General features: G+C 39.7%; 1 protein-coding gene across 1 annotated transcript in view; it reads right to left on the bottom strand.

Annotated features, from left to right (window-relative positions):
• LOC126198623 (46 kDa FK506-binding nuclear protein) overlaps window positions 1-19,490 on the bottom strand; it is a 66,710-nt gene that overhangs the window by 30,622 nt on the left and 16,598 nt on the right. Inside the window, exons 2-3 of the mRNA XM_049935078.1 lie at window positions 12,067-12,318; window positions 11,922-11,987 (exon numbers count right to left, since the gene is read on the bottom strand). Of these exons, the coding sequence (XP_049791035.1) occupies window positions 11,922-11,987; window positions 12,067-12,318 (318 nt within the window). The remainder of the gene's footprint in view (window positions 1-11,921; window positions 11,988-12,066; window positions 12,319-19,490) is intronic.

The following is a 19,490-nucleotide window of genomic DNA, read 5'->3' as shown; positions in this document are numbered from 1 at the left end:
AAATACAAGACCATTCATCCTGCTTGCCGTATGCGAACTTCAAAGCTTTCACATAGTGTGTCTTTAGTTGGCGAATATGAGACAGCTAAGTCAGTTCCTTGTCAGAGAAGTCCCAAAATTCAGAACTACTAAACAATGTCCATACTGTGTAGCAAAGTATAGCTCTGGGTCAGGATCTGTACTTCGACCACTGTATATTTTTGCTACCCGAATAGCGAAATTCTACCACTTTTAGTGTCTCATTTCTTAATCTAATCCGTTATTTTACTTTGATATTTATCACGCAATCAATTCATTCCAACTAGTCTTTTGATTCCTTTGCTGCCTGATAGAATTACAATGTTATCAGCAGAACTTAAGTTTTTATGCCTTTTCCAAGTTTATCTTTGGCATTCTTTACTGCCTGCTCAGGGATAGCTTACAATTCTGTGACTCCCTTCTCAATCACTGCTTCCCTTTCAGAAGCTGAATCACATCAAAGAAACCATCATGGTTTGTGGGTCAAATGGGAAGCACAGACTGAAGGAAAGAGGGGGGAGGGGGGGGGGAGGATTGTGACACTGCAATGGCTCTGAACTTTCCACACACCTGCTATACTCTGATTAAAATTACTTTGTGACTAACACATTAGAGTGGCGAAGGGGAGGGTGGCAGTGTTGCCAGCCATACTTCGGAAGGGGCTGGACGTACCTTCAAAATGGGCAACACAGTGAGCCTGTGGCAATCAAGAAAGAGCTACGATTGGACAGCAGATAGCCCAGCCACCTGACTCACTGAAATGCCAAATCACAAACTAATTTTAATGTAATTGTAGTGAAAGAATTGTCTCTCCTTATTCTTACTTGGACTCATTATGGGTGGAAAAGTGAATAAATATAACATTAACAAGAGATATCTATCTTGTTCCACACTCAAATTACTTTAAAGTGGGCCAGAAACACACAGAGTTCCCATGTAGTTGGGAGATATAACATCCCTTGTGTTGTGAGCCATACAGGTAACTGTTGCCGCAACTCAGTATTGTCTGTCTGCAGACAACATGTTACATATCTTTGCTGTCACACAGACATTGCTCTTAGGAAGTATTACATAACCTAATTTCAGTTATAATTATGGGAAACCAAGTGGCATTTCAGTCTATTTTTTTCTGCATCTCTAGACTTGTCTTTAAATTGGTGTTTAATTTTTTTGCTTGTGTTCTAGACATCAATATGGCAGCAGCCTTAGCAGTCAACCTGAGAACATTTTCTCCTAGACATTCCTTTCAAATCTGCCACTATTTGTATGAGATATGAAGCTGAATTCTTTTGTGTTGACTAGCCTGGTAACACTTGGCTTCATGGGATTGTATGTTCGCCTGTTTCTTTCTTTCTGTATATTTGGATTTATACACATGGTTTCTGGTGATGTGTGATTACTGTGAGAAAGTGATTAATTTTTCTAGTAGTAGTAATGTTAATTATTCCATAATGAAATTTTCACTCTGCAGCGGAGTGAGCGCTGATAAGAAACTTCCTGGCAGATTAAAACTGTGTGCCAGATCGAGACTCGAACTCGGGACCTTTGCCTTTCGTGGGCAAGTGCTCTACCAAGCTGAGCTTGGGTAGCTCAAATGATAGAGCACTTGCCCGTGAAAGGCAAAGGTCCCAAGTTCGAGTCTCGGTCTGGCACACAGTTTTAATCTGCCAGGAAGTTTCATGTTAATTATTAATGGCTTAGGCAGAACAGAAGTATTCAAATGTGTTGACTGGAGAAAAAAGTGAGAGAACAGTGAATTTACAAATTTATGTTTCACCAGTGCCTTCTAACCTCAACAGGCCTATTGCTTCATCGAAGAACAAGAAACTGAACACTGTAAAGAATAAGTATAATACTGTAAAAAACGGTAGTGAAGAATTTGAAATAGCAGACATTTCTATTTTATCCGGTGTTTTGGAGAACTGGGTAGAGTGCAAACAATGGAAGAGTTAAGGCATGAAATTGGAAATAAACATATAGAAATACCTACAGAGCTACAGTTAATTTGTAAATGAAGTGTTAGCTTTTTCCTTCATGTGATACAACTGATAGTAATAGCCAATTCTACAGCTGCAATATTAGGCTGGTATACAGCCTACACTTCACTTCATTGGGGAGGGAAAAGCAGCCAGACATATGCTATATGGGAGAATGAACCTGGTTCCTCCCCATCAAAAGCATCTGAAGATGTTGCCAACATATGTATGGAAGTTGCAGTAGAGGAAGCAGTTTTGCAAAATGTGGATTGTGGCAATGAAAGGGATATAAGTGCAGTATGTGATGGCACTTAGAGAAAGTGAGGCACACTTCAAAAAATGCGGCACTTGGAGAAAGTGAGGCACACTTCAAAAAACAGTGTCATCACAGCCCCAAGTGTGGACAAAGGCAAAGTGATGTTCCTATTACATCCAAATTTTGTAGACTTCCAAAAAGACAAAAGCAGCTTCATTTGCACAAGTTTACAGTAAATTTCAGTCATGCAAGTGGACCCATGGAAGCAGCAGGAGTGAAGAAACTTTCGACACTCATTTATAATGTACAGTACATTAGTTACTTTAGGCAATGGAGACTGCAGAGCCTATAATGAAGTTGTTGCATCCAAACCATAAGGGGATAGGGTAAAGATAAAGAAATTTGAGTGTGTGGGGCATGTGGAGAAGAGAATGGCGCTCATTTTCAAAAGCTGAACTCGTCATTAGGAGTAAACTTGCCTTAATGATTGGAAACCAATTAGTGCCAAGGATAGACTGACATTGCCAGCTATAAAGACACTCCAAGATCATTATGGCTTAGAAATTAGGTAGAATATTCATTGAGTAGATGCAATTGAGAAAGCTGTATGGACAGTGTATTTTCATACACTGTCCAACAATGATGAACCTCAACTTGGACTGTACCTGACAGGTGTGGAGAGCTAGTGCAAATACAACCAGTGGAAAAATGCTCCTATCATAGCACGAAAAATGTGAATATCTTCTTGTTTATTTAAAACACTGTAAAGTGGAGCACCCACTGGCTCATTTTACATTCCTCAGCACCTTTACAGAATTTCCCAAAAATTATGGCATGCAAACATATTAACTTTAAGATTAAACTCACCTAAATTCCACTAAATGTTAACTCACATACCCATCTACTCCCAGTTCCCTTTCTCATTCATTCAGCCCAATTCTTTGCCATTATCTTTGCGCCCCTCTGTCATTGTCTCCTGTATCACAGGCAGTCCCTTCGTTCTGTCTTAGTATTACAATCTCCTCTCACTGTCAGTGTCTCCCTCTTCTCTCTTACTGCTAATAACTAATATCTCATTCCTTACCAATACTTCTCTCTCTCTCTCTCTCTCTTCCTAGCACTGTTCTGTCACTGTCAACTATGTTACACTGCCACTGTCTTCCCCCACTCTTTCTCTAAAACCACCAGTTTACTATCTTCCAGTATTTATTACTTTTTGTCTCTCTGCCACCGCCACTGTTGTCTCTCTCAGCATGCCAAAACTTATGCGAAAAATTTTAAAGGCATTGAGGAAGGTAGAATGAGGCAGCTGGTACTCCACTTTTCAGCCAGACATATTCGCATTTTTTGTGCTCTAACAGGAGAATTTTCTGCTCATTCCCTTTTCTTCTCTGGTGCAGAAGGGCATGTAACCCAATTCTACACCTCTGACTGGATTTTACATGCACAAAATTTTGCATGTGCTTCAGTATAAGACATTGTGTTCCCAGAGGATAACAAAGACACTTTACAACATATTTCTCCATGCAACATCACTTTATGAGCTACAGTTTTGCCTCACACAAGATTTTACATGTACAAGTAGTGTAACTTTGAACCTCTGTATTTTGGAAACAGATAAAGATAGAGAAAATTTTCAAATTGTTCAACAATTCAGGTCTTGAGAATATACCATAAAATTTTCAGCCATTTGCTGTGCACAGACATCTTGAAATCCTCTGCTGGGTTTTGGTTTGCTGGAAACAGCAAAAAGCAGTAAAAAACCTTGTGGAGTTTTCCAAGGAACTGCCCATGAACTAATGGTGCCTCCATTAAGTCCCATCAAGCCCACTGTAGACCACATCAAATGTAAAACGAGCGAACCAATTTGCTTCCATTTGTCTAAGGAGGAGGAAGTGTGTAATATTCATACTTTGTACTGTAGGACAGTGACACTATTACAATGTTGGGTATACAAATAGTCCCTAACCCAATTGCTTTCAAATATTTGACCCTACCTTTTTATCATCAATAGAACCTGAGGTTGACTGAAAAATTCCATTTGTGTATGTGACATTTTGGACACACTAAGTATACATGGTGTCACAAGGATACTGATAAGGATTTAGTAACTGGTGAAAAAAATAATCTCTATACTTGTCTATTGTGGAGTCAGAATTGAAAGACTTGGCAAGTCAAATACTAATCTACTTCTAACGTCTTTGTAGGCAGGACAATACAAATGATTGAACAATGTCATTAGGATCAGCTTACTCAAAAATGTGTGTGTGGACATATGAATGTCACACTCAAACATTTGGATAGCAACACACTGAGGAATGCAGAAAACAAGCTAAAGATATACAAGTGCCAACAAGAAATTTGCATTGGGAGACGAAGACCCTGATGATCCATGCTGTGCAGCAGGAAAGTTTTGACGTCTCAACTTTGGACTCTCAATTTCCCCAAGTTCATTTTTTCACTACAAAAGGTTCATTCTCTCAGGTTCTACTCAATACAGAAAGCTAAAATATTCAGGATATACTCAAACATGTATTTTGCAGCCCCTGAGGTTATTTTAAATGTGAACAAAAATGTTTTCAGAATTTTATCAGGCAAATAAGGCTGAAATTTACAAGAAAAAGTCAAGCTTAAAGTAAAAATATTTTCCCTTAAAAGATAATACACAATTCCTGTAACTCATGATACAGATTTTAAAACTTTTGCTTGTGCCATTTCTGAGAATTTACCTTTTACAGAATTTAATTTTACAATATCCAGATAGGGAATTCCATTTCCACTTCGGATAGCACAGAGGTGCACAACATTAGCTGATTAATTGTAAAGTCATCATTTAACCTGTTTAGGAGTACCCATTCTGTTCAACTGATCAACTCCTTGCAAGTGTTGCCAAACTGTAGAGTGAAGTTGTGCAATTCGGGCCTGTTTGGGTACTTAAACACTGATAAGAGTATTCAAACATATTGTTGTTCAAGTGTGTGTAGTTGTAAAATGAGAATGCAACATATTTGAATTTTGTATTTATGTGTAATACTGTAGTTCTTATTCACAGTAATGATGAACATGAATCCAAATGTCAAGTAATCAACAACTTTATTCTCCAGTATCAAAAGGAATCTGAAAAACAGCCAAGAACTGAGAACATTTATGAATTATATGCTAGATGTCTGGTGGAAGCCAACAGTGCCCACAGAGTACAGATACCCGCTCCCCCAATGTCAGACGGCAAAAGCCAAACATGTACCTGGCAATAGTGGGAATTGGCTGTCAAGACTGTACAGCCATACTAGTTAAAGCAGGGCCATTCCATGCAAAGTGGTCTAATTTCAGAAGAGTTCCTACGTCACCATCACAGATTTTGCTGAAATTTTGTGTGGACATTCGTCCATGTTCCCAATGAATATGGTGAAGTTTTACTTTCATCAGTATAATACTTCCAGAAATATAGCCATTTGTTTGACCCCAAAGCAGAGCTTAAGTGCACCTAGAGTTTTCAGCAACTTTGAGACATAATATCTCTGGCAATTTTTTCTTGAAAGAAACGCAACTAGGCCATCTTGCATAACTTTTTGCACACTATTAAACAAAACACACTGAAGAGCCAAAGAAACTAGTACACTTGCCTAATATCGTATAGGGCTCCCGTGAACACACATAGCGAAAATCTCATTCGGGAAACATCCCACAGGCTGTGGCTAAGCCATGTCTCCGCAGTATCCTTTCTTTCAGGAGTGCTAGTTCTGCAAGGTTCGCAGGAGAACTTCTGCAAAGTTTGGAAGGTAGGAGACGAGATACTGGCAGAAGTAAAGCTGTGAGTACCGGGCGTGAGTCATGCTTCGGTAGCTCAGATGGTAGAGCACTTGCCCGCGAAAGGCAAAGGTCCCTAGTTCGAGTCTCAGTCCGGCACACAGTTTTAGTCTGCCAGGAAGTGTCATATCAGCGCACACTTCACTGCAGAGTGAAAATCTCATTCTGGACACAGAAGTGCCACAACACGACGTGGCATGGACTCGACTAAAGTGTGAAGTAGTGCTAGACAGAATTGACACCATGAATCCTGCAGGGCTGTCCATAAATCCTTAAGAGTACAAGCATGTTGCAAGACACCCCAGACACGCTCAATAATGTTCATGTCTGGGAAGTTTGGTGACCAGCAGAAGTGTTTAAACTCAGAAGAGTGTTCCTGGAACCACTCTGTAGCAATTTTGGAAGTGTGGGATGTTGCACTGTTGTGCTGGAATTGCCCGTTAGAATGCACAATGGACATGAATGGATGCAGGTGATCAGACAGGATGCCAACGTACATGTCACCTGTCAGTTGTATCTAGGGGTCCCACATCACTCCAACTGCACACACCTCACACCGTTACAGAGCCTCTGCCAGCTTGACAGTCTCCTCCTGACATGCAGTGTCCATGGATTCATGAGTTTGTCTCCATACTCAATACAATTTGAAGTGAGACTTTTCTGATCTGGCAACATATTTCCAGTCATCAACAACCCCATGTCTGTGTTGACGGGCCAAGGAGAGGTGAAAAGCTTTGTGTCGTGCAGTCATCAAGGGTACACGAGTGGGCCTTCGGCTCAAAAAGCCCACATCGATGAAGTTTCATTGAATGGTTTGCACACTGACACTTGATGGCACAGCATTGAAATTTTCATGTTGAACGATTCTCTTCAGTGGTTGTTGGACCTGTTCTTGCAGGCTATTTCCAGCTGCACCGATGTTCGAGATTTGATGTTTTACCGAATTCCCCCCACTTCATCGCTACCTCGAACAGGCTGTGTCCCATCACTTGTGGACCAACAATAAAACTATGTTCAAACACACTTAAATCTTGACTGACTTACCATTGTAGCAGCAGTAACCGATCTAACAACTGCACTAGACACTTGTCTTACACACATGTTGTCGACCGCAGTGCTGTTCTTGGCTATTTACATATCTCTGTATTTGAATACACATGCCTATACCAGTGAAATATAAAAAGATTTCTTGAACAATTTTCAGATAAATTATTTGAAGCAAAGTCAGCCACAAGCAGCCACTTCAAAAAATGTGAAGTTTAGCTTTCTATATCTTGTGAAGTAATTGCAGTATAAATCTGAAACTTTGATCGTGATAACTTACAAGGTTTTAGAATACCATACTCCAAAGGTTTACAAATAGAGGGCAAAGTTGTTGATATTTGTACATGCCAAAATTGACCACTTTTAAAAAACGTCACCTGCAAACTCTTATATCATTTTCATTAGACAGCCCATGTACTAAACCACCTAAAAAACTAGATTTGGTTGTGCAATATGAGCATATATGGCCCCAAAAAATGACAACCATATGGAGGTGCTTTTAAAATACACCATGTTCCACTGGTCCTCAAAATCTTGACATCTTGTTAGAATCTACAATTTTTAACACTCTCTGGGGAAGGTAAGAGCGAAACTCCTGATGCCCAGGAAGTGAGATCCAGTCAGAACAAGTATAACACCAAAGAAGGAATGTGTTTTGTCACAAGTCGTCATGACATTTCAGCCCGTTTTTCTGCTATGGTAACTTATGAATCAAAATAGTTATAAATTTCAAAATTTAAGTGTTCATTACCAAGGCATGGGACACAATGACTGTAAAATTTTGGCATAACTGCAACACTCACTGTATAAATTGTCTTTAAGTTTTACACCACTGTCACATTGCATCAAGTTTTGGGGAGTTCGTAACCATCTGCCTGACACTTTCTGGGAAGGGCCCCTAGAGAATTTTGAATGTCTTTATTGTGCAATGTTACTGACGTGGTAGATCGAAGTATAGCATATTTTGTGCTTGCTGAGTTGTAGTTCTGTGAACCAATTTGAAATTGTGTAAATGTGTTGATTTGGTCTGTGATGGCTTAACCACTGCTGGTTTCTTTTAAAGTGCCCAAAAAAGCATCCTCACTGCCACAGAACCCACACTCAATAGCTGTGTAACAGTGGCCACCAGTGGGTTTCTTTATCACAGGTTCCCATGCCCAATACATTTCTTAAGGTACCAAACAATAAAGCTAGCCTGAGCTTATGTTTCCTTCACAATGCTTTCTTTTTCTTTCTTTTTTTTCAGGTTTCATTAAATTGCTATACTGTGTCATGAGTAAAACTATGCTGTCTGCCAAGCAATGTTACTGAGAGTGCTGAAGTAAATGCAATAATGTGTAGTTTTGGAATCCAGCACTTTTCACTTTTCAGCAAATAAAATGAGTTTGCTGGGCTACGTGGGTACATAAAGCTTATTAAAGAATACTTCTACTAAGATGAAGTCTCAAGTATTTCCAATCCAGCACTTTTTCATAAATGCATGCAGCATATTGTCCTGGCTGAAGGTCCAATGTTAATACATCTCTTTCGCTATTGTCACTAACTTTGGCCAGAAAATATGATGTGCACTTGAAAATCAGCTGACCTGAATTATTGTTTCATCAACTGCCAAAAAATGATTTTCTGTAATTCCCACTAAAATATACCAGTTTAAACCACTATTTTAATGCTTTACTTTGTTAAATTTCTTCTCTGCTAATGAAAGCAAAATGTTCCTGAAAAAGCCGCGAGACGACAACCATAAGAGAAAGAAAAGACCTTAGAAATGAAACATATAATCATTGAAAAAACATTAACGTGGTGCAAGCATTGCTGATTTAGCACACACATATAATCAGTCTAAATCAACTATTTGCACTATCCTCACAAACAAAGACAAGATCAAGGAGATAGATGCTTCTCAGAGAGTGATGCGAGTCTCTGAACAACGGTTTCATATTCTGGACAATTTCAAAAGGTTGCTACTTATATGGATAAATGAAAACCAACTGCAAGGTGCCACTATTAACAAGGACATCATTTGTGAAAAGGTGAGAATGATTTTCGCCAACCTCGTTAAAAAATTGCTAGGATCATCAGAGACCGAAGAAGTGTTTCACAGAAGCCATGGGCGTACGAGAAGTTTAAGAGAAGAATCGGCATCCACAGCATTGAGAGGCACGATGAAGCAGCCAGCTCTGACACAAAGGCAACAGAGAACTTCGTCAGCAACTGCAGATTGCTTGTAGATTCTAATGGTTATCTGCCGCAACATTTTTAATTGACAAGATGTGTCTATTCTCGAAAAATATGCCAAACCGTGTCTATATAACAGCAGAGGAGAATGTATTGCCCAGTTAGAAGCCAATGAAAGAGCGTCTCACACTACTATTCTGTGCCAATGCAAGCAGCAGTTTGAAAATTCAACTGCTGCTTGTTTACCATTCAGGCCTTCAACACATGTAAAGTCCAGAAGAGGAGGTTAAATGTGTTGTGGAGATTCAACAAGGTTTGGGTGACAAATGATCTCTTTTGTGATTGGATCAATGAAGTGGTTGGTCCCTCAGTGAAAAAATATTTGCTTGAGATGAATCTGCCGCTCAATGTCTTGCTGGTTATGGACAACTCTCCTGCCCATTCCCCACACCCACAAGACCTCCTCCTCGAAGAAATTTAATTAATCAAAATCCAATTTCTGCCTCCCAACACTACTGTGACTCCAGCCTATGGACCAACAGATTATGTCCAACTTTAAGATGCTCTACACTAAAGCACTCCAAGCATTGCTTTGAGTTAACTGAAGCAACCAATCTCCAGTCAGAGTTCTGGAAATATTATTTCAACATCGTTGCCTGTGTCAAGATGATCAAAAAGACATGGGGAGGGGTTACCAAGAGAACTAACTTCTGCTTGGAAGAAGCTTTGGCCAGAATGCTTTGTCGACTGTGACTAAGGCATCTGAGTCAGTACCTGTGGAGCCTGTAATCAACGAAATTCTGTCTTTGACCAAAAGCATGGGACTAGAAGTGGATAACAACGATATCAATGAGGTTGTGGAAGATCACAGTCAAGAAATGACCACGGAAGAGCTTACAGAGTTGCAGTGTGTTTCACAGCATGAACTTGTTGAGAGGAGTTTTTCTGATGATGATGATGAAATAAGAGAAATGCTGAAAGCATGGGAATCGGCTGCATCAAACACTGAAAATAATCATCTCAATAAGGCAGTGGCTATGTGCACTACAAATCTGACAATGCTGTGCCGCATTTTCGCCAAGTGTTGAAGCGCTGACAGAAACAAATGACTGTAGATAAAAAAGAATTAGTTATGCATCATGAATAATGAAGTACACAATACTGCATGTATAACTTTCTTTGAATAAATGGCACGAATAAGATAAAACTTAGTATTTTTTCTGCATGGAACACATTACTGTATTTTACATTAATTTATGTGTGTGTTTCGCTTAATGAGTGTTTTGCACTATGAGTATGATTCTGAAATGAATTATGCTCGCTATGTGAGGTTCCACTGTATATGATTTGCATTCCACCTAACCAAAGATAAGAGTGCCATTCTGATGCTACATATGCTCAGCTAACATACCATTTTTAATACAGGTACTGTTTGAACAGACACTAGGTTCACTGATCTCGTCCAGTTACTGAGGAGGATAATCTCCTGTATGAAAACCAAACAGTGTGAATGGCCTTACCGCAAGACAGCTGGCCCCTTAAACTACCTCACCATTCTGTCCGTTCTCCGATCCTCATACCCTTTCCTCGTGAATGAAATTTCTCTCTATTAAATTTGTTTTTAAAATATTTAAGCATAAGAGTTATGTACAAATGAGATGACAGCTTCGAAACAGGGAACAAACTTTAGATTTTTAGCAAGATACGAGGCAAAATGACTAAAGCAGGTAATAGTCTATTTGGAAGAAATCTTTACTCTTACTGTTCTACAAACAAATGCTGGCAAAGTAGTGGTGTCTGAGAAGTATCCTCAAAAATCCAGTATACATTTAAATGTTGTTCTACACAAGACAATGGCATACATTATATGGCAGTGCTCCACTTTTAAGGGTACCAGAGTCCCCACTTGTGCCTTCTCTTCATCCTGTTTCTTGAGAGCAAATAAGCTGGCCTGGTTTCCAGTTCTGTTTGCTGGATAATATGTGATACTTCAGATGCTAACTGTCTACAAAGACACTTATGCACAGTAGATTACTTGGAAACATTCAGTGACACGAGTTGCTGTCTCCAATCTGGTCTTCACTGCTGCAATGAGCTCATCCAGTTATCTTTCTTGTTGAGGTGTTTGAATAGTCTACAGCCATTCTCAAAATCTATGTTAGAATCAAATTACTTTATTCTCAGATTAATAATCACCAGTAGTTAAGAGCTCACTGCCACTGTTTCTATTAGTACTTTTCTGAGTTGAGGATACTGGATTCAGAAATGAGGCATTAAAAATCCTGACATTAATGATTGCTTCACTGTAAAAATAATCAACACTTACAATTACTGCCCCCGTAGCCTAATGATTAGCACTGCTGCCTTTTGTGCAACAGGACCTGCGTTCGATTCCTGGTACCATCTCAGAGTAGAAAAGTCTGGAACAGTGTCTGCTCAGTCTCTTGAGTCCAAATAAGGAGCTGCTTGAATAAAGAAGCAGCAGAATCATCAGGATTCATCTACTGACAATAACGGCTAGATGATTTGGCGACATGTCTATCACATGTCCCATTGTCACAGATCACTTCTTGTGTTGAACCAGGCTTACAGACTAATTCACGAGTGGTATTTACATTTATGTACAATTATTTTCGAGTACTTACCATCCTCTTCAGATTCCTCATCTTCAGCTTCAATACCCATTTCATCATCGTCATCTATCAAGTAACCTTTAAAACACAAACCAATGAGACATTGCTATAGTAGACGTTTGAACAATGAAGAAATTATCTCAAAGGAATAACATACCTGTCAGATGAACACGACCCTTTCCTGAGGTGTAGAATGCAATCTTGTCTCCTGCCATGAAGTTTAAATCTAGGGGTGTCTGAAAAACTTTATTTTTCTGTAGGTTACACAGAATAAATTCTGCATTCTGGAAGTTAACATTCACTGACACCAAATCATTTTCAGAATGCATCACATCAAGACTAGCCATCGATATATGGAATGGTTTATCCACTGTCTGCGCATACCTCTTTCCTGGCTCCAATACAAGTCCTGAAAGGAAATATCTGTTTGTTCAAAACTTGCATTTTTAGATGCACAACAAAAAACTATAAATAGTTGGTGACATTTCATGATGGCACTTTTCACTTCTGTCAAACTACCCACTGCCCCACACAATGACCCATATCCAGGCAAACTCTTAATCTTGTTTTGCATACATCATTACACAGTATGTCAAAACTGTATCCTAAAATATCAGTTGGACATTTGCCTTTTCAAAGACAATACATGTTCATCTTATCTGCAGCAATTTGAAACAATCACAAAACCCTATTTTAAAAGGCCACTGACAGTGATTTTTAAATATAAAGAAACTGCAACAGAGGGCAATTAAGTCTTGTGGACAACAGCAAGGCTCTCACTTTCCTGTACACACTGCTACATTTGCTTCCAATCAGTAAATTTATAATTTAATCCAGTCCCACCATACACACTTTTGACACAGCTAACTTTTCATTCAGTCAAGCTGGAATCATAGTTCAATAGGATGAAAGTACACAAAAAACCCTTCTGTAGCCGGCACATCTTATAAGGATGAAATATATGAAGAAAAAAGCACAGAAAATATAATGTGACACTTGCTTCTATCTACAGGCTCTCTGTATCAGTAGAGGTGTCACTAAGCAACAAACTAGTTCATGCAAATGCATCAAGGATCCTCAATTTTCCTTCTATTTCAGTCACAGCATTATAGTAAAAATAGGGAGGGGGGGAGGCTGAGCATAATTTCCAAGCTTATATAATTATTGGGATCAATGAACAAACTGGACTTGTCAGACTATTCTCACGGCCAAATCCTATTTCATTACCAAACATTAGTACACTAAGCAACTGAGTCAAATTCCCCACCGGGGTTTTGACTACCTCTTACTGAGCCCTGAAATGCGGAATGTCCTACCCACTATCTCCCCCCCCCCCCCCCCCCCCACAAGTGGTATTCAATATGCTGCTCCCAATCCCTTGCCTCATGGCTCTTATCCCTGCTACAGACCTGATGCAAGACCTGTGTCTTACTTCCTCCCACAATCACCACCCCCAGTCAAGTCACATGCATCATCTATCCCATCAAAGGCAGGGCTACCTGTCAAAGCAGTCATGTGAGCTACAAGCTAAGCTGTCTGTCCAAATGAATGGCCACCGACAAACAGTAGCCATGAAACAGCTGGATCACCCAGTAGCTGAGCCTGCTGCCTACCACAACCTTCATTTCGATGACTGTCCTTGACATCTGGACCCTTCCCTGCAATATATCCTATGTTCCTGCAACTGTCCTGGCCTCCATCTTTGTTAGTCATTGTCCTTCATCCACCTATACCCTTCTCTGCTCCCACCCTAGCACTACAAAACCTTCTACTGCAACAGATACATCCACAATCTTTCCATTTCTCTCCATTTCTGCCACCAACCTCCCCCCCCCCCCATCAAGATGGTCTCTAGTTTGATCCCCTGTTAGTCCTACAATCTATATCTATCCCTTTACACCTTTCACTTCTTGTAACATTCATTAATACTTAAAAATGCCATGCTGCATCACAGTTTGGAATCTATGCTAAACTGTAGGCCCCCTGTAAACAGCTGGGCAAAACCACCTCAAAAGACATATGAAGACAACAGCACACTACCTCTAAAAGTATCATGCTTAGATAAGCATGTGTGTTCAAATAAACCTTCAGATTGACAACAGGTTTACCTCATATAAGGCATGTTACATATGGAGTGAACTCAAACCTGGGCCAACTCAATAGATCAACCTTTAGCCACAGCCTTTCTTATTCACATTTGTTGGCTTCCCCACCTCAAAACAAAGCTATTGACTTCTGGCCTACTTATATCACATGCTACAATACATATCAGTATTTCACCACAACCAAGATTTTGGGCTGAGTCCAGGCAGGGACCCAGTACTGTTGGGCATACCATGGAGTTCATGCCCACGATTACAGCTGAAGGCCTCAATGGCAGCAAAGGCAGAGATGATTCAGTACAGTGGAACTGGCAGACCATTCCTCTGATGATAGTGCGCATAAATTCTACTGCTCCATGGAATGAGGAGGGATCTTCAAAGGCTAAGGGAGTAAACCCCAAAAGAAAATCCTCCCTGTTAGGTCTAAAAGTCAGTAGAAAATAACTGTTTTGTTGTTTTCACTACAAAGACAAGCCTCCTATCTAGCACACTAAATGAAAACTCCACTTCTATCACTTCAGGAATAGATGGTAACTACAGAGACCGATGCTCATCCAAAGAACCTAAGAATCAAAAACCATAACATCTTACCAGGAAACCAAAGTGACTAGGAACCCTGCACACAATTATGAAGGAAAGTCAATTCTTATCTGCAAAGTAGTTCTAAAATAGGAAACTTACAAGAACACCATTTTTTGACATAGTCTTCTTGCGTTTCAAGGCACTTGGTCCATTGTTGTGCAAGCTTCCTGATGCCCTCATAAAAGAAGGTCCTCAGTTGAGCTTCGATGCAGAAATCTCAGTTGAGCTGCGAGCCAGGAATGAACTGCTTTTTTCACTGCTTTGTCCGAGGCAAATTGGCGGCCCCTTAATGCCTGTTAAGTCAGGAGGAGCCAAATTGGGACTATGAGGGATGATCCAGTACTTCAAACTTGAGTTTCTGGAGCGTTTCAGCAGTGTTGGCAGCAGTATGCCGACAGGCATTGTGGTGCCATGACAGAACACTTTTTGACAGCAGTCTTTGTGGTTGCTTCGAATTGCAGGCTTTAGCCTGGCATTAAGCATCTCACTGTAAGATACACTCTTTACTGTTGTGCCCCTTTCCCCATAATGTTCCAGTACTGGACCTTGTGCGTCCCAAAAAAACATAAGCATCAGTTTTCCTGTGGATGGTTGGGTCTTGAACTTTCCCTTGCACGGTGAATTTGGATGTTTCCATTCCATACTCTGCCGTTTCCTCTCCAGCTCGTAATGATGGATCCATGTTTCATCACCAGTAATGTTCAAATGGCTCTAAGCACTATGGGACTTCCCAACATCTGAGGTAATCAGTCCTCTAAACTTAGAACTACTTAAACCTAACTAACCGAAGGACATCACACACATACATGCCCGAGGCAGGATTCGAAACTGTGACCATAGCAGCAGTGCGATTCCGGACTGAAGTGTCTAGAACCTCTCAGCCACAGAGGCCAGCCAGTAATGATCCTGTCTAAGAAGTTGTCCGCTTTGTTACCATAGCGATCCAAATGCTTTATTGCAGATGTCCAAGTGTGTGTGTTTATGCAACTGTACGAGTTGTTTTGGGACTCATCTTGTACAAACTTTACGAAACCAAAGTCTGTTGTGGATGATTTCGTAGGCAGAACCATGACTAATTTGCAGACAATGTGCCACTTCGTCAATAGTTAATCGTCTAAGAGAATCAGTTCACGTGAACGCTCAATGGTTTCATTTGTGGCGCTAAACAGTTGTCCAGCTCCTTCATCGTGTGTAACACTTGTGCAACTATTTCAGAATTTTCCAATCCATTGTGGCAAAACACTGTTCCCATACTGACTGAAAGTCTTCAACAAATTTCGGCCCCTGATACGCCTTCCGAGCACAAAAAAATGGATCACTGAACGTTGCTTTTCTTTGGTGCAAATAGAGAGGAGCAGCCATATTTAACAGCATGGCAGTGATAACTAAACTTACCTAGCAGCTTGAAAATTGCTAAGATATAACAACAAATAAACAAACCACACGTCATCAACGTAAAATGAAAGTACTACCAAAATAAACAAAAATATAAGTAAACTGTGGATAATAATTGACTTACCCTCGTAAACTGAAGGCAAAGTATATTGCTGAAGGGCAACTTTATGGAAAGGACAAAGATACGTGTACTGTACGAGGAATAAGCAAGACAAAATGAAAAAGGATGAAAACTGAGCAAAAATTACATGCTATACTAGCATGGTAATAGGAAGAAAGCAAAGAATGGAGTTGATTTTGTGCTGAATGAAGATATTCAAGCCACAACTGATACTGCGTTAACTATGTAGCTGAAATAACCATCAAAGCCAGAGTGAAATTAGGCAATAACAGTCTCTCAAATCAGGCACATTCCTCAGAGGATATAACAATGAGGATGGTGAGTTCCTTGGAAATATGGAATACATAGTACATGGGGCCAACATTACAATATAGCAGAGGATTAAACACCTAAGTTCAATTTGATAGATATGATGGGGCCTTCCAAATATGCAGAAAATACACTCAAGGCGAGAATGCTCTCTACTTCTGCGCCAGAAATAACTTGACGCATAATAGTATCACTTCAGGCAGGGGTGGGGTTACCTTCAAAGTCTATGATGTTATTGAATTTAAGCATATGTTAAAATTCTGGAGTAAGTAAGAAACACGTATTTTTGTTTTCTTCAAAAAATTCCTGCCCCAAGATACAGGTCTTCAAAACATCATTTTCAAGATGCGACTTTTGGAAAAATTTTAAAAATGCTGTATCTCTTTAACAGTTCCAGATATTTTGTTAGAGTTTTTTTTTATTTGAAAGATAACTGCTTTATTATTACAATAGTATCCTGTTTGGACATAAATGTCAAAGTTCTTTTACTGTCGCCTTTTGAATTTTTTATAATTTACGAAACTCTTTTTCAAAAATGCCAATTCAGAAAAGTTAGATTTTTTCTGTTGATTGTTACCATGTAGTACTATTCTCTGTAACAGAGAGCTTCCACTTTTAAGTTGGACAAATTTTATTTTAAAAAATCTTTTTAACTTTCAAGGTTAATGTATGTCTTAACTGAAGCTGTTTCTTACTAATTTCTTTATTACAGTTATTTCTTATCACTTTCTTTGTTGCAGTTATTTTTTTTAAACTTTCTTCTAAGAAACTGAGACCATTAAATCCGTGTTTTGTGAGGAATTTGCCAGTTGACACAGTTGCAGGGTGTTTTGTGAAAAGGACTGTTTGAAATGTCTTCTTACTGGGGCCACAGGAAAGAGAAATGTGCTGACTATGCATATCCATAAAAGAGTGATATATAAGATAAAAAACCAGACTTTCAGGTTGTGAATATGTTCTCATTTGAAGACTGTTTCAGAGTGAAGATGTTTCCAGTGACAACTTTGTGTGTTCTAAATGTTTTGACAGAATAACAAAGATAGTATCTGAACAAGGTGAAGCCTCCCATGGAGCAATGATGCAGATTTTGCATCAACACACGAAGAATTAAATACCCTGAATCAGTCAACTACAGAGGCAGGTTTTATTCCTGTTAAGAAACTGTTGTCAGTGAAGTAGTCATAAGCTCTATGCATCAAGAAAGCCCAGAGAAATTATAAAGCTATGGATGAATACTGACCACATTCTTCAGAAGTAAATGAACCAAAGCACTCTTGCACCTCTTGCCAGGAATTTTTCACAAATATCAATTCAGCTGTTGAATATTGTGCATTCTACACTGAAAAGTGCAAGTTTTAACTTATTTTCCAGAGACATTTTCGAAGAAAACAATTTTAAACCACATTCCATCAGTATCAAAGCACATGGCAGACAAATCAAGAAATGTAAGATCTGTAAAAGGCATCTTTGGAAGACCATATCCAAACACGACTACAAGTGTTGCAGTTACAAGTGATGACACAGGACATGACTCAGCACATGCTTTGCTAGCAATGCACAAAATTCTTCAACTGCAAACAGGGGCAGAGAATCTAATTACTTCTGATCATGTTGAATTCAGCAAATCTTTTGTGACAACTGATTTACGTATACAGTGCTACTGGTCACAGGAAGGGGCCTTGTCAAGGTGTAGGAGGCCTGCTGAAGCACCATGCTACAAAGCACAACCTTTCCAGACCAAATACCGCTGTGATTCAGAATGCTCAGGATTTTACGAGTCATGAAATCTTAAACATCCACAGCCCTTAGTCTTTTGTCCAAAGAGGAAATCAAAGAAATCCATGAGCACAAAAAAGATTAACGGCACAAGCATACTACTCCTGTGAAAGGAATTCAGGGGACATTTTTGGACTCAAAGTGATGGGCGAACTCTTATTGCACGCACTTTAAGGAGCAAGAAAGAAGAAATTTCATTCTTTCGGCCAACACCTTAACAACGGCACAATAATAGTCAGATTCACAACCTGCGAAGGGGGATGTTTGTGGCATGTGTGTATGACTGGTGAATTGCAGAGATTACAGACACCAGTTATGAGTTAAATGAAATTGTAGTGAACTTTATGCTACAACATGGACCATCTGGATATAGGTTTCCAGCTGAAGGACAGCAACAATGCCATCAGTGCTCACTTCCTGTTCACAATGTTTTGAAGCTTGTAAGTGCTCCAATTCCTATTGGTTCAATGGGAAGGCATCACTATATCAAAGGAAGGTACTGAAGCAGTGGAACACATTTTTAGTTCACTGACTGGCTAATTTCAGTACAAAACACGTGCACAGAAGTTGCATGACCCTGTTATGTGATAATAAAACAGGTTTTACATATGGCAAAAATTTCAATTGCTTATGGTTCGTTGGTTGGTTTAAAAGGGACGGAGAGACCAAACTGCAAGGTCATTGGTCCCTCGTTCTGATTAAAGTAATTCCACAAGGGTGGGAGAAAAATAATTGATACATACAAAACACAGCCGGAAGAAAGGAGGAAACCACAAGAATGACAGAAGGGCAACAAACACTAAAATGGACAAAAATCGGAGAAGAAAACCAGAGAGAAACACAAGAAACATGAAGAGATCGAAACAAGAAAGCAAATTACCATGGCTGGCTGACCATGAAAATAAAAAGGAGAAGCCAGCCACTCTGCAACACATTAAAACCTCTACCCTAAACCACTAAGGTGGAGACACAGATGGACAAAGGACGTTCTCACACTTAGATCAAACGATAAATCCCACCCTCACGAAGAGAACGTAAAACTAAAGCTGCTATTGAAGCATTGTCGCCTAACACAGAAGTTAGGGTGTTGGGAAATTTAAAAGTCCGCTGCAGAGTGGCTAAAAGTGGGCAGACCAGCAAGAGGTGGACAATCGTCATTTGTGAGTCACAGTGACACCAAGGTGAGTCCTCAGAGAATGAGGAGGTAACAATATGTTAGCCACGTATGGCCAATGCAGAGCCGGCAGAGGACAACTGATTCCCTGCGAGAGGACCACATAGAAGACTTCGACACAT

The sequence above is a fragment of the Schistocerca nitens genome, chromosome 8 (assembly GCF_023898315.1).
Source record: "Schistocerca nitens isolate TAMUIC-IGC-003100 chromosome 8, iqSchNite1.1, whole genome shotgun sequence".
NCBI lineage: Eukaryota > Metazoa > Arthropoda > Insecta > Orthoptera > Acrididae > Schistocerca > Schistocerca nitens.
The sequence above is the reverse complement of the archived record's forward strand: the minus strand, read 5'-3'. Positions and strand labels throughout refer to the sequence as shown.